Raw genomic sequence first — 16,788 nt, 5'->3', positions numbered from 1 at the left:
TGGTGGAACAAACTCCCTCACGACGCCAGGACAGCGGAGTCAATCACCACCTTCCGGAGACACCTGAAACCCCACCTCTTTCAGGAATACCTAGGATAGGATAAAGTAATCCTTCTCACCCCCCTTAAAAGATTTAGATGCACTATTGTAAAGTGGCTGTTCCACTGGATGTCTTAAGGTGAACGCACCAATTTGTAAGTCGCTCTGGATAAGAGCGTCTGCTAAATGACTTAAATGTAAATGTAAATCTTTATGTTTGGAGGAAAAAGGAGGAGGCTTGCAAGCCGAAGAACACCATCCCAACCGTGAAGCACAGGGGTGGCAGCATCATGTTGTGGTGGAGCTTTGCTGCAGGAGGGACTGGTGCACTTCACAAAATAGATGGCATCATGAGGAAGGAAAATTATGTGGATATATTAAAGCAACATCTCAAGACTTCAGTCAGGAAGTTAAAGCTTGGTCGCAAATGGGTCTTCCAAATGGACAATGACCCCAAGCATACTTCCAAAGTTGTGGCAAAATGGCTTAAGGACAACAAAGTTAAGGTATTGGAGTTGCCATCACAAAGCGCTGACCTCAATTCTATAGAAGACTTGTGGTCAGAACAGAAAAAGTGTGTGCGAGAAAGGAGGCGTACAAACCTGACTCAGTTACACCAGCTCTGTCAGGAGGAATGGGACAAAATTCACTCAACTTATTGTGGGAAGCTTGTGGAAGGCTACCCTAAACGTTTGACCCAAGTTAAGCAATTTAAAGGCAATGCTACCAAATACTAATTGTGTGTATGTTTCTGACCTACTGGGAATATGATGAAAGAAATACAACACTCTCTACTATTATTCTGACTATTATTCACTATTATTTTGCCTCTATGGCCTATTTATCGCCTTACCTCCCTAGTCTTCTACATTTGCACACACTGTACATAGATTTTCCTATTGTGTTATTGACTGTACGTTTGTTTGTGTGTAACTCTGTGTTGCTGTTTTTGTGGCACTGCTTTGGCCAGGTCGCAGTTGTAAATGAGAACTTGTTCTCAACTGGCCTACCTGGTTAAATAAAGGTGAAATAAAAATAAAACTTAAAAAACTCTCAACTAGATGACTCTGAGTATTTAACCTAGACTGACAAGCTGACATCATCTACTAACAAAATGACCTGGGGTCTACAACTGGGGGTTCAGGCTTTTGTTCCAACCCTGCAGTAACACACCTGATTCAGCTAATCATGATTCTGAGTCCAGACTGAAGAACATGATCAGTTTGTCTCACCTGATCTTAGGGAGTTTCTGGAGGATGATGGAGAGTTTCTCCAGAAGAGGAAGTTCTAGTCTGGGGGCTATTCACAAGAACAGCTGCTGTATGGAAAAAGTCCTCAGTGGTGCGCGCAGGCCGGAACTCAGACAGATACCCTGCAGAGAGGGAACCACTAAGATGAGCATACAGACGGATGGACAGACAGTTCCACTGAATTACCCTACACAGTCCAACCGTCTACTCCTGTTAAGGCTTTTGGAGATTCATGTGAAACCTGCCCAGTCCGCCCACAATCTGACCAGTCAGCCCTCACACTATAACCAGTCTCTGCTGTCAGTAAACTGGATCAGGAATCAGTCATGCAGTCGTACAGAGGCTGTTCGACTCCACTCAGCCAACAATAATAATTCTACATGATTTCACTTCAAGAATAGTCCATTTTGTCAGTGTTAACTCTTGTCTCTGGATACATAAACAGAGAGAGATGAAACAGAGAGGAGAAGGGAGGCATAGATCTCAGCAGATGTGAGCTGCATATTTCTCTCCGTTTAGTAAACACAGAGCTTATGGAGCTAGTCAGGTCAGTATGGTAAGAGTCTTGACAGAGTACAATCACAACATTAAGTGTAGAATATGTCATTGCCCTGACATAACACAGTAACTCTCATAACCAGCATCAGAGATACAATTCTCAAAAAAAATTATTTTTCACAATCCACACATTTCTTATTGTCCTTTATTTTCCTAGTTCAGTTGACTGAGAACACATTCTGTACATAAATGAGCTGGGGGATAAAATGCAAACAACCTTTATTATCCCTGTGAGAAGTTCAATGGGGAATACGGGACTAATAGAGTAATGTGTGTGTGAAAAAGTCTCACGGTGTCACTGTAGCTACATCCCTGTTACTGTAGATACATCCCTGTTACTGTACATACATTCCTGTTACTGTAGATACATCCCTGTTACTGTAGATACATCCCTGTTACTGTACATACATCCCTGTTACTGTAGATACATCCCTGTTACTGTAGATACATCCCTGTTACTGTACATACATCCCTGTTACTGTAGATACATCCCTGTTACTGTAGATACATCCCTGTTACTGTACATACATCCCTGTTACTGTAGATACATCCCTGTTACTGTAGATACATCCCTGTTACTGTACATACATCCCTGTTACTGTAGATACATCCATGTTACTGTAGCTACATCCCTGTTACTGTACATACATCCCTGTTACTGTAGATACATCCCTGTTACTGTAGATACATCCCTGTTACTGTACATACATCCCTGTTACTGTAGATACATCCCTGTTACTGTAGCTACATCCCTGTTACTGTACATACATCCCTGTTACTGTAGATACATCCCTGTTACTGTACATACATCCCTGTTACTGTAGATACATCCCTGTTACTGTAGATACATCCCTGTTACTGTACATACATCCCTGTTACTGTAGATACATCCCTGTTACTGTAGATACATCCCTGTTACTGTAGCTACATCCCTGTTACTGTAGATATATCCCTGTTACTGTAGATACATCCCTGTTACTGTAGCTACATCCCTGTTACTGTAGATATATCCCTGTTACTGTATATACATCCCTATTACTGTAGCTACATCTCTGTTTGTGTGTCAGTGATACAGGGCAGGCTTACAGTATAACAGGGCAGCCACAGAGGGGAAGTTGAGTTGACCTTCAGGTGTGAACTGAATGAAGGAGCCGAGCCATACAGTACTGTACAGGGGGTTGGGGCAGCTGCCTTGGGGGCATTGAACAGGCCTACAGTAGTGCAGGACGAGGTGTGTGTGTGTGTGTGTGTGTGTGTCAGGGGAGCTTTTATGGTGACCTTCAAGTGTGAACCCCAACTTTCCCTCATGGCCTCACTCACACTCACTTCATTACTCTCCTGTAAACCACGCTAATCACCAGCTCTGGCCCTCTCCCTCCCTGTATCATGTATCATGGTGGGGTGCTGTGATCTCTGCCTGCCACACTACACTTAAGGGAACCAAGAGCTTAGCTCTGTTCAGTGTCTCTCACACGCACGCACGGCGCCACCAGTAGCTCTGTTCAGTATCCACCAATGACATGGTTCCTTGCCACAATCAGCAGTCATGAATTAGTCAAATGTAAAACACATAATAAGAGCATACTCTAACTGTACTGTTATGGAGGGACAGTACTTAGTGGTGGGAATCCGTGGGCCTGTACTGACTGATTCATGGTGAGAGTAGTACTGTACTGTATACTTACGTGACTCTGCACTGAGCTGCAGTAGGATGTCTATGGGGGTCTGCAGCCCCTTCTTTCCCCCTCAGAGCAGGGCTAAGAGGACAGACACTCCCCCATACTGCAGAAACATCCCCCTGACATCCACACACACCAGGTCACTGTGGAGGGAGTAGCATGTCAGCTGGGGGAGAGGAGAGGAATAGCCCTTAGATCCTACAGACACCATACAGACACCCTGGACACTACCACTGACACCCAACCAGGCTCCCACCCCCATCTCTGCTACCAACACTTATCCCATCCAAGCTGGCGGCTCACTTAACCCTAACCCCTTTCATACACAAACCTGCATTTTTACAGACCCTGTAACCAAAATACAGGTATGGGGTCTGTGTGAATGGTTCTCTGCTTTTTTTCAAGTCAATTCATTAACACTTCCATTGTCCCTAATTTGAATTGCAAACAACTCCCATGGGTTAACCCACTTACAGTGGGGCAAAAAAGTATTTAGTCAGCCACCAATTGTGCAAGTTCTCCCACTTAAAAATATGAGAGAGGCCTGTAATTTTCATCATAGGTACACTTCAACTATGACAGACAAAATGAGGGGGAAAAATCCAGAAAATCACATTGTAGGATTTTTAATGAATTTACTTGCAAATAATGGGAGTATTTGGTCACCTACAAACATTTGGTCACCTACAAACAAGCAAGATTTGTGGAAAACAATTCTATATGATTGAGGTCAGCGCTTTGATGGCCACTCCAGTACCTTGACGTTGTTGTCCTTAAGCCATTTTGCCACAACTTTGGAAGTATGCTTGGGGTCATTGTCCATTTGGAAGACCCATTTGCGACCAAGCTTTAACTTCCTGACTGATGTCTTAAGATGTTGCTTCAATATATCCACATCATTTTCCTGCCTCATGATGTCATCTATTTTGTGAAGTGCACCAGTCCCTCCTGCAGCAAAGCACCACAACAACATGATGCTCCCACCCCCGTGCTTCACGGTTGGGATGGTGTCTATGGCTTGCAAGCCTCCCCTTTATCCTCCAAACATAACAATGGTCATTATGGCCAAACAGTTCTATTTTGTTTCATCAGACCAGAGGACATTTCTCCAAAAAAGCACAACCTTTGTCCCCATGTGCAGTTGCAAACCGTAGTCTGGCTTTTTTTATGGCGGTTTTGGAGCAGTGGCTTCTTCCTTGCTGAGCGGCATCTTCCTTCCTTCCGGCCTTTCAGGTTATGTCGATATAGGACTTGTTTTACTGTGGATATAGATAGTTTTGTACCTGTTTCCTCCAGTATCTTCACAAGGTCCTTTGCTGTTGTTCTGGGATTGATTTGCACTTTTCACACCAAAGTATGTTCATCTCTAGGAGACAGAACGTCTCTCCTTCCTGAGCGGTATGACGGCTGGTGGTTCCATGGTGTTTATACTTGCGTACTATTGTTTGTACAGAGGAACGTGGTACCATCAGGCGTTTGGAAATTGCTCCCAAGGATGAACCAGACTTTTTTTTTTCTGAAGTCTTGGCTGATTTCTTTTGATTTTCCCATGACGTCAAGCAAAGAGGCACTGAGTTTGAAGGTAGGCCTTGACATACATCCACAGGTACACCTCCAATTGACTCAAATTATGTCAATTAGCCTATCAGAAGCTTCTAAAGCCATGACATAATTTTCTTGAATTTCCCAAGCTGTTTCAAGGCAAAGTCAACTTAGTGTATGTAAACTTCTGACTCACTGGAATTGTGATACAGTGAATTATAAGTGAAATAATCTGTCTGTAAACAATTGTTGTAAAAATGACTTGTGTCATGCACAAAGTAGATGTCCTAACGGACTTTCCAAAACTATAGTTTGTTACCAAATAATTTGTGGAGTGGTTGTGTATGTAAACTTCCGACTTCAACTGTATATACTCCACTTTAGACACCTCATCTTCTCTCCAAACCTTACATCTTATGGTTCGACAAGAAGAGGGTAACAGGATAATATAACCATTATTTCTCCCTTCAGGGGATCTGACTTAACCTCCTGACCTCAACCCCTCCTTCGCCTAATCCACAGATGTCTTCTCATATCACCTATCGCACTCCCGTGACTCTCTCCTGTCCACCCAGCACATTCCACAGCCACTCTGTCTTTATACAGATCTCACTCCTTTATATACTATGCGTCTGATCTATCATGTCTTTAACATCTCAATGTTCAAAGTTTAGCCCGAATCCAACACACATTTGAGATCAGTTAACAGCTCTGTTTAAAGCCTACTGGAGGTGACACTGAATGTGGCCCTGACAAAAGCGCAAGTCTAGACTCATACATCTCTGCCCTTCACGTCTCTCTCTTTCGCTCTCTCTCTCCCCCTCCCTTCCTCTCTCTCTCCCCCTCTCCCCCTCCCACTCGTGTTGGTCCTATGTTTCATGAGCTGAAATAAACAATCCTAGAAATGTTCCATACGCATAAAAAGCTTATTTCTCTCAAATGTTTTGTACAAAGTGTTTAAATCCCTCTTAGTGAGCATTTCCATCCATATGACAGGTGTGCCATATCAAGAAGCTGATTAAACAGCATGATCATTACACAGGTGCACCTTGTGTTGGGGACAATAAAAGGCTACTCTAAAATGTGCAGTTTTGCCACACAACACAATGCCACAGATGTCTCAAGTTTTGAGGAAGCGTGCAATTGGCATGCTGACTGCAGAAATGTCCACCAGAGCCGTTGCCAGAGAATGTAATGTTAATTTCTCTACCGTAAGCCGCCTCCAAAATCGTTTTAGAGAATTTGTCAGTACGTCCAACCGGCCTCACAACCGCTGACCACGAGTAACCATGCCAGCCCAGGACCTCCACCTCTGGCTTCATCACATGCGGGATTGTCTGAGACCAACCACCCGGACAGCTGATGAAACTGTGGGTTTGAACAACCAAAGAATTGCTGCACAAACTGCCAGAAACCGTCCCAGGGAAACTCATCTGCATGTTCGTCATCCTCACCATGGTCTTGACCTGACTGCAGTTTTGGTGTCTCACCTTTGATGGCCACTGGCACACTGGAGAAGTGTGCCCTTCGCGGATGAATCCTTGTTTCAACTGTACAGGGCAGATGGGAGCGTGTATGGCGAGTGGTTAACTGATGTCAACGTTGTGAACAGAGTGCCCCATGGTGGAGGTGGGGTTATGGTATGGGCAGGCATAAGCCACAGACAACAAAGACAATTGCATTTTACCGTGATGAGATCCTGAGGCCCATTGTCGTGCCATTAATCCGCCGCAATCCCCTCATGTTCCAACATAATAATGCACGGCCCCATGTCGCAAGGATCTGTACACACTTCCTGGAAGCTGAAAAATGTCTGCATACATACCAGACATGTCACCCATTGAGCATGTTTGGGATGCTCTGGATTGATGTGTACGGCAGCGTGTTCCAGTTCCCGCCAATATCCAACAACTTTGCACAGCCATTGAAGAGGAGTGGGACAACATTCCACAGGCCACAATCAACAGCCTGATCAACTCTATGTGAAGGAGATGTGTCACGCTGTATGAGGCAAATGGTGGTCACACCAGATACTGACTGGTTTTCTGATCCAAGGTATCTGTGACCAACAGATGCATATCTATATTCCCAGGCATGTGAAATCCATAGATTAGGAGCTAATGAATTTATGCAAATTGAATGATTTCCTTAATGAATTGTGAAGCAGTAAAATCTTTGAAATTGTTGCATGTTGCGTTTATATTTTGGTTCAGTGTATGTATAGTGGACGTATAAAGTGACCCAGTAGGGGAAATAGATCTAACGATGCACTTAGCTGATCTCGGAGTGGTCTGAGGCAGTTGGTAAGTAACAAGCGCTTTCAAGTGCAACTTCAGAAACAAAGGATGAACTTAGCCTTAAGATGCTTTTGGGAAACTGGGCCATGGTTTCGGAGAAGACATGTTTATGAGGCCTGTGTCACTGATGCTCTCCAGACACACAGGACTGTGCAGTCTGTGACTGGCTTGGCCAGGGGGGTGGGGGTTACAACAGGGAACACCAGAAACCACCTGACCCAAAGCCTGCCTCTCTCTCTCTCTCTCTGGTCCAAACCAATTTATGGGTCTGGGTTTCCAGAAAACTTCGTAAGCAAATGTGGCGAGAGATATTATATGGCTCTAATGCAGACAGTGTTTTTATTAGTTCAGAAATGTTTAAAAGCTTTTTGGGCCAGATACCGTTGTCTGACATGATAACATCATTTTGAAGAAATATTCTTCCAATATGAACAAACCAATTTAATGTCCATTCAGATATAGAACTGAGCCAACCTGGCAGAGAGCTTGCCCTGTGGGGTTTAGGTCTGGGTTGCTGGTATAAACTTGCTTACCAATGTTTTTTTGAAAAGCATGAAACAAATAAAAAGTGATTGGTTGGTTGTTTGATTAATGGAAAGGGGGGCTGCTGGGGTCCTGCTGCTGGGTCGGAGCCCTGGATACCTCTTCACCAGACGGCGCAGAGTGGATGACAGAGCCACGGGCTGCATACACAGAAGCACACAAAGTCACAAATACAAATGCACCCACACACACAGTCAGTGGGAGACCAGCGTTGTAATTAAATCCACAGAGATTATGTTTCTGGCCTGTTTCTGGTTCAAACTCAACATGCTGCAGTAATACTACACCATGTGATTCCAGTTTAAACATCAAGCATGTCAAATAGCTGCCCTGACACTGCCTGACAAACACACACAGACACACGCACAGACACACACGTTTCAGTTCTGCGTTGCGTTGGATCCGGGATGGCATCTATGCTGGTTGTTGACTCACTGGGCTGGGCATGTTTTCATTGAGAACCAGACAGAGATGCTGTGGCCCATTCTATCCAGCAGGGTCTGAGCCTCTGTCAGTGAAATGTCTGTTCCCCAGCCACACACACAGCCTGTTCTAATGTACCCCACACTAATAAACCACATACTGGCCAGGCCAGCACAGGACACAGCCACACACACAGCCTGTTCTAATGTACCCCACACTAATAAACCACATACTGGCCAGGCCAGCACAGGACACAGCCACACACACAGCCTGTTCTAATGTACCCCACACTAATAAACCACATACTGACCAGGCCAGCACAGGACACAGCCACACACACAGCCTGTTCTAATGTACCCCACACTAATAAACCACATACTGGCCAGGCCAGCACAGGACACAGCCACACACACAGCCTGTTCTAATGTACCCCACACTAATAAACCACATACTGGCCAGGCCAGCACAGAACACAGCCACACACACAGCCTGTTCTAATGTACCCCACACTAATAAACCACATACTGGCCAGGCCAGCACAGAACACAGCCACACACACAGCCTGTTCTAATGTACCCCACACTAATAAACCACATACTGGCCAGGCCAGCACAGAACACAGCCACACACACAGCCTGTTCTAATGTACCCCACACTAATAAACCACATACTGGCCAGGCCAGCACAGGACACAGCCACACACACAGCCTGTTCTAATGTACCCCACACTAATAAACCACATACTGGCCAGGCCAGCACAGGACACAGCCACACACACAGCCTGTTCTAATGTACCCCACACTAATAAACCACATACTGGCCAGGCCAGCACAGAACACAGCCACACACACAGCCTGTTCTAATGTACCCCACACTAATAAACTACATACTGGCCAGGCCAGCACAGGACACAGTCACACACACAGCCTGTTCTAATGTACCCCACACTAATAAACCACATACTGGCCAGGCCAGCACAGGACACAGTCACACACACAGCCTGTTCTAATGTACCCCACACTAATAAACCACATACTGGCCAGGCCAGCACAGGACACAGCCACACACACAGCCTGTTCTAATGTACCCCACTAATAAACCACATACTGGCCAGGCCAGCACAGGACACAGCCACACACACAGCCTGTTCTAATGTACCCCACACTAATAAACCACATACTGGCCAGGCCAGCACAGGACACAGTCACACACACAGCCTGTTCTAATGTACCCCACACTAATAAACCACATACTGGCCAGGCCAGCACAGGACACAGCCACACACACAGCCTGTTCTAATGTACCCCACACTAATAAACCACATACTGGCCAGGCCAGCACAGGACACAGCCACACACACAGCCTGTTCTAATGTACCCCACACTAATAAACCACATACTGGCCAGGCCAGCACAGAACACAGCCACACACACAGCCTGTTCTAATGTACCCCACACTAATAAACCACATACTGGCCAGGCCAGCACAGGACACAGCCACACACACAGCCTGTTCTAATGTACCCCACACTAATAAACCACATACTGGCCAGGCCAGCACAGAACACAGCCACACACACAGCCTGTTCTAATGTACCCCACACTAATAAACCACATACTGGCCAGGCCAGCACAGGACACAGCCACACACACAGCCTGTTCTAATGTACCCCACACTAATAAACCACATACTGGCCAGGCCAGCACAGGACACAGCCACACACACAGCCTGTTCTAATGTACCCCACACTAATAAACCACATACTGGCCAGGCCAGCACAGGACACAGCCACACACACAGCCTGTTCTAATGTACCCCACACTAATAAACCACATACTGGCCAGGCCAGCACAGGACACAGCCACACACACAGCCTGTTCTAATGTACCCCACACTAATAAACCACATACTGACCAGGCCAGCACAGGACACAGCCACACACACAGCCTGTTCTAATGTACCCCACACTAATAAACCACATACTGGCCAGGCCAGCACAGGACACAGCCACACACACAGCCTGTTCTAATGTACCCCACACTAATAAACCACATACTGGCCAGGCCAGCACAGGACACAGCCACAGCCTGTTCTAATGTACCCCACACTAATAAACCACATACTGGCCAGGCCAGCACAGGACACAGCCACACACACAGCCTGTTCTAATGTACCCCACACTAATAAACCACATACTGGCCAGGCCAGCACAGGACACAGCCACACACACAGCCTGTTCTAATGTACCCCACACTAATAAACCACATACTGGCCAGGCCAGCACAGAACACAGCCACACACACAGCCTGTTCTAATGTACCCCACACTAATAAACCACATACTGGCCAGGCCAGCACAGGACACAGCCACACACACAGCCTGTTCTAATGTACCCCACACTAATAAACCACATACTGGCCAGGCCAGCACAGGACACAGCCACACACACAGCCTGTTCTAATGTACCCCACACTAATAAACCACATACTGGCCAGGCCAGCACAGGACACAGCCACACACACAGCCTGTTCTAATGTACCCCACACTAATAAACCACATACTGGCCAGGCCAGCACAGGACACAGCCACAGCCTGTTCTAATGTACCCCACACTAATAAACCACATACTGGCCAGACCAGCACAGGACACAGCCACACACAAAGGATTTCATAAAATAATGTTGAAACTCAACTGGACGTTAAATCAAAGGCTTTCTCACAGCTGGGAGGAGAATACGGTCTTATGTTGTTTGTGGCGTTGTATTGTGTAGTGTTGTGTATTACCTGTGTGCTGTTGTCTATCTCTCTCAGGCTCCATTATATAAACTTGATCAGGAACAGGGTGACAGAGGGGTTTGATGATTCAGAGACCTGCTGCAGCTGCTCTACCAACAGAGGCAACACCTAGAGACAGGACAACACAATATCAACAAAACAATACAAACACAACATAAACCTCAAAACAGAGGATCAACACCTAGAGACAGGACAACACAATATCAACAAAACAATACAATACAAACAACAAAACAATACAAACACAACATAAACCTCAAAACAGACGATCAACACAAAGCCTGTGACATCATAACAGCATAAACACATGGCTAAATAACAAAAACAACTACCAACCCCCTGGCCTAGTCCAGTCCTCCCACCTTAGAGCACCTGTCGAGAGAGACAGCTGGAGACGTGTGCTGCTGACCCTGGGCTGTCCAGCGGTCTCTTGCTACTGGAGGAAATGCCTGTCCATCTAGAACTCAGTCCAATAGCAATGCCTGCAGCCTGAGAGGGGCAGGGCTTGCATTGCCATGCAGAATGAGACAAACAGAAACACTTATTGTCATCATCATCATCATTATTATGTATGGTTGGGGAAGTGGTATCCAAAGTCGGGGTCGTGACCCTGCAGTGGGGAGGCCAATTTTTTGAACTATCCTTTTTTTGTGCGGGGGACAAAAATGTTAGAGTACAGACTTAGGCCTATGGGACAATTTACAAACGTTTTGAGAAAGATATTTTTTTCTTTTCATTTGATAAGAGATGAAAATGCAATTAATCGAAGGTTATTTGTTGATGTAAAAATCTACATTTACACATTTTAAGGCCTATGGGACAATTTACAAACGTTTTTGAGAAAGATAATTTCAATCATTTGTTTTCATTTAATTTTGATAAGAGATGAAAATGCAATGAATCGAAGGTTATTTGATGATGTAAAAATGTAAACATACAGATTTTAATGTTGTGTTATTAGATTTGGGATGGGGTTGCAAAAACATTTTGGTGAAAAAATGGGGTCCCCAGAAAGTCTGGGATCCCTGCTGAAAAAGTTTGAATAGCACTGTGTGGTTCTGACTATATTCACCTCCTCATGCTCTAGCGGTCTGTTTTCTGTCCTGGAGCTGGGCTGAACACTGTTGCTAGCTCAAACGCTATGCCTGTAGTTGTTCGTAAATGTGCAGCATCTTCTGGTAGTACTGTCCCATCACTGAGGGGCAGGAGGAAGAGGGGACAGGGGATGACAGCTGCTGCCTCACCGCTCTCCCCCTGGGTTGGTGACAGCCTGGAACAGCTCCGTTGTAACCTCTCATCTTCCTGGTGGTGGTTCGTCTAGACCTGGGGGACTTCACCACTCTCTGCTGCTCAACATGTTAGTGTCTTCCACTCAGCCCAGCTGCTTTCTGCTCTGTAGAGACCTAGCGATCATATGCCAATAGTTAGCTTAATAGTTCGCTATGGCATGTTCAGTCACTGCATGTACGTGCAAAACCTAGTAGTATGTTTATATAACTAGATAGCTAGTTGTGCTTGTTCCCTTGGTAACGAGTGATCCAGCTAGCTAAATAATAAAGCTAAGTAGGCAAACTAACCCGTTTCCTCTCCAGATATTTTATTTTCAGCCTCTAAATAGTAACGTCCACATCGCTCTCTGACGATTCGTTGCTCATCTTGAGGTTCCACACAGATGGATGGTTGTTCAACAAACTCCAAAGCAAAATCACAGTCAACAAGTTGTTTGTTTGAATTCTGTGCATTTTTGATAAACCGGAATTGAAAAACATTATTTCGTCCTGAGGAGGGCGCCATTACACAACCATTCTGACATTGTGCTTGTGCTGTCAGGGACGGTCACTGCTGGGATGACTATCAACCTGTTCAACATGCTGTCAATGTATAAACTCACATGCATAGGCTACATTCAGATACTGTTAAGACCAGCTATCCCTTGCCTCAGAATTATGTAAAATTGTAGCATTAGTTCCCCACACAGATGGTATTTAGCAGGTTAAAGGTGAGATACGATTCATACTGTATGAATCACAGAATACCTCATCTCTACCCTGCTATACTGTAGACACCATCTGGGTGTGGAGGTAGGAACCACAGTTTGATGGAACTGAACCTTCAGAGGGGAGGCACGTTCAATAAAACCATGTCACCCCCTCTTTCTAGCATCATTGTATCACATTCTCATTTTAAAATTATATAATTTTGTTATCAATTTAAAAAACAAATCTCCTTACATTTGCATCACAAAAAATGCCCTGTGGTCCTACAGTAAAGAAAATATGTGCTATTCTTAAGTGTATGAGTGGGAGTAAAATAACGAGCTTTCCAGCACTTCCTGTGCAAACTCATTATCCTGCTGTGCTTAGGAGTGTTCTGGAACAGCTCGCTGTGCTACGGCTGGAGTAACTCTCTTACCTCCTTAATCAGCTATAGAGGTCTCTGTATTAAAGACCACAGAATATACAGTACCCATGCCGCAGATAAGATCACAGTTGAACTGTATAAGTGGAATATATACTGTAGTTTATTAACAACACTGACTGATTATCATAATATCTTTAAGTGGCTGTTCCACTGGATGTCTTAAGGTGAACGCACCAATTTGTAAGTCGCTCTGGATAAGAGCGTCTGCTAAATGACTTAAATGTAAATGTAAATGTAATCACTACTTTGGTCGGTTAAACAAAAACAATGACCACAACAAATATTGTTTTGATACATTTTATTTCAGAGCAGACTAGCTTGGGGAGGTTGATAGTTATAGAACAGACAGAAACACCATGGTAAGCTTTTCTGAGACCTTGGAAAGATCGAGGCCGATGGTCTACATCCAGAGTTTCACCCTAGCGCTTCATCTGTTTCAGTCTGTCATTTAAACATTGTCCTTTCAATGTCATTCAACACCATTCCGGCCACGTCAATAACCCATACAAACAAGAAGATGATGATTGCAGGGCTCTCCATAAATAGACTCTTATGGATCTGAGGTCCTCCTAACTTCCCTCCAGACCTCAGCAATGTGCCAGTCCCATTAGACTGACCTGGCTGGAGTGTCTCATAGTCTTGACATAGTCTCTAAGGTCATTTCCTCCGGTTAATAATTGAAAGTCTCTTGTCGATAGTCTCTAATCTCAGGCATTCAGATGCCATCCCATGCCCAACACAACTCAGAACTGAACGCCGTGCACGTGTTTGTGTGTGTGTGCATGTGTGTCCTCTCCGTCCGTGTCAGAGGCGATGCCTACACCTGACCAGTCTCTGGAAGGCCTTCTTAAAGTCCTCATTGAAGATAGTGTAGATGAGAGGGTTGATGAGGGAGTTGAGGTACCCCAGCCAGGTGAGGAAGTCAGCCAGCTCTATGGAGGTGCTGCAGGAGCCACACGTGTTGACGATCACCTCCTTCAGGAAGAAAGGCAGCCAGCAGACAACAAAGGCCCCCAGTATCAGTCCTAACGTAGATGCAGCGCGCCGCTCCCTGGTCCCTGAGATACGCTGCCGTCTCAACGAACACTCACGCTCCCGCCTCGACTCGCTGTGGGGACTCTTTACGGTAATGCGCACGCGGTCTCCCTCAGTGGTGGGGTCTGAGTAGGACTTCTCCTGGAGGTTCAGGGTGTCGGGGCCCCCATCAGGGGGGCAGGAGGGGAGGGTGGTTCCGTTGACCATGGAGGAGTGTCGGCTGGCCCTGCTGGCCCCTCTGCTGGCCCCCCTGCGGAGGTACAGAGTCTGAGCTGCTCTGTAGATCTTGTAGTATAGGATGAGGATGAGGAGCAAGGGGATATAGAAGGCTCCCAGGGTGGAGTAGAGGGTAAAGGCGATGTGGTGGTGAGTTATCAGACACTGGTCCTCTTCTGGCTCCCCGCCATGGTTCCTCCACAGGAGAGGGGGAAGGGATATGAGGACGGACAGAAACCAGACCACGCCGACAGTGATCCCAGCTCGGAGTCCAGTGCGTTTGCGTGAATACTCCACGGCGTCAGTGATGGCCCGGTAGCGGTCCAGAGCGATGGCTGCCAGGTGGAGGATGGAACAGGTGCAGCAGGTGATGTCAACACTCAGCCACATGTAACACACAGCCTCTCCCATCTGCCAGCTCTCCCTGAGGATTCAGACAGAATCATGAAAGTTTGTTACTGAACTTCATTTATTAACTACTTTATTATTATGCTCACAAACTGTACACTGAGTGAACAAAACATTAGGAACATCTGCTCTTTCCATGACAGACTGACCAGGTGAATCCAGGTGAAAGCTATGATCCCTTATTGATGTCACTTGTTAAATCCACTTCAATCAGTGTAGATGAAGGGGATGAGACAGGTTAAAGAAGGATTTTTAAGCCTTGAGATAATTGAGACATGGATTGTGTGTGTGTGCCATTCAGAGGGTGAAAGGGAAAGACAAAAGATTTAAGTGTCTTTGAACAGGGTGTGGTAATAGGTGCCAGGCGCACAGTTTGTGTCAAGAACTGCAACTCTGCTGGGTTTTTCACGCTCAACAGTTTCGCGTGTGTATCAAGAATGGTCCACCAACCAGGCACCAAAAAAAATCCAACCAACTTGACACAACTGAAAAAAAAACAGCATTGGAGCCAACATGGGCCAGCCTCCCTGTGGAACGCTTTCGACACCTTATTGAGTCCATGCACCATCGAATTGAGTGAGTTCTGAGGGCAAACGTGGGGTTGCAACTCAATATTAGGAAGGTGCTCTTAATGTTTTGTACACTCAGTGTATACTTTGATAAAATAAGTATTTTAAACATAAATGGGCATCTGAAATGCTGTAAGACACTTTATGCTGCAAGACAAATCAATCAATTGTGCAATAATGAATCTATGTTGTGACCTCTGTATGTAGAGGATGCTGAAGGGCATGACCAAGATGGCCACCAGCAGGTCTGTCACTGCCAGAGAGCAGATCAGGTAGTTGGCCGGGTGATGCAACTTCCTGGTTACGATGATGGCTGTGATCACCAGAGAGTTGATGGCCGTTGTCATGACAGCGAGCAGGGACAGGGTGAAGGTGAGGAGGATCTTACTTGGGGGGATTATAGAAACCTCTTCACTCCCATCGTCCAGGGAGAAGAACCCCTCTGTACAGTTAGAGAAGTCCATCCTAGAGGGGAGGGGTGGGGAGGGGGATAAGGGTTTACACCAAGGCTAGCTGTATATAGATGAAGGGTGCTTAACAGTTCAAAACGTACTCACACTCAAACCATGAAGATAAGGACTTCAGACAGATGATGAATGAACCTTAATCCTCCATAGCTGTAAAAGCTGTATAATACCTCTGTAAAGTGTGTTCATTGGTGTGTGACCTTCAGCAGTAACCCTCGTATCAGTAGCTTCTGATCAGCAGGCTCTCTGGTCTAAACAATGATGTTACACACACACCTGGAGAGAGACAAGAGAAAGAATAAACAATGAGAGTCCAGACGCTGATTTCATAACCCCCAACCACCCACACACATACTCACCCTTGATGCAATCACTGATCAAAGCCATGACCCTCATCACATGCACGCACACGTGCAAACACACGCGCGCATACACACGATGCAATCACTGATCAGAGAGTACAGTGTGTGTGTGTGTGTATACTTGTCCCTGAAGACAGTATTTCTGTACTCTAGCTTCTGTACTTCTTTAGAGTTTATCAATCA

The 16,788-nt window shown here is 45.6% G+C and overlaps 1 protein-coding gene across 1 annotated transcript; it reads right to left on the bottom strand.

The window, feature by feature from the left end:
• Positions 1–13,862: 13,862 nt before the first annotated feature.
• Positions 13,863–16,240, bottom strand: LOC115131156 (5-hydroxytryptamine receptor 1F). Its single transcript, XM_029662754.2, has 2 exons — positions 15,972–16,240; positions 13,863–15,223 (listed from the first exon to the last, which is right to left on the bottom strand). The coding sequence occupies exons 1-2, from the start codon at positions 16,238–16,240 to the stop codon at positions 14,353–14,355; spliced, it is 1,140 nt and encodes a 379-aa protein (XP_029518614.2). The 3' UTR covers positions 13,863–14,352.
• Positions 16,241–16,788: the final 548 nt, after the last annotated feature.

Source organism: Oncorhynchus nerka, linkage group LG1 (assembly GCF_034236695.1).
Source record: "Oncorhynchus nerka isolate Pitt River linkage group LG1, Oner_Uvic_2.0, whole genome shotgun sequence".
NCBI classification, from domain to species: domain Eukaryota; kingdom Metazoa; phylum Chordata; class Actinopteri; order Salmoniformes; family Salmonidae; genus Oncorhynchus; species Oncorhynchus nerka.
The sequence above is the reverse complement of the archived record's forward strand: the minus strand, read 5'-3'. Positions and strand labels throughout refer to the sequence as shown.

Bases quoted from the DNA above. Each gene is read 5' to 3' on its own strand.
- LOC115131156 (XM_029662754.2), bottom strand. From the start codon at position 16,240: ATGGACTTCTCTAACTGTACAGAGGGGTTCTTCTCCCTGGACGATGGG. The intron at 15,224-15,971 runs GTCACAACATAG...CTGAATCCTCAG, and splicing joins AGCATCCTCTACATACAGAG to GGAGAGCTGGCAGATGGGAG.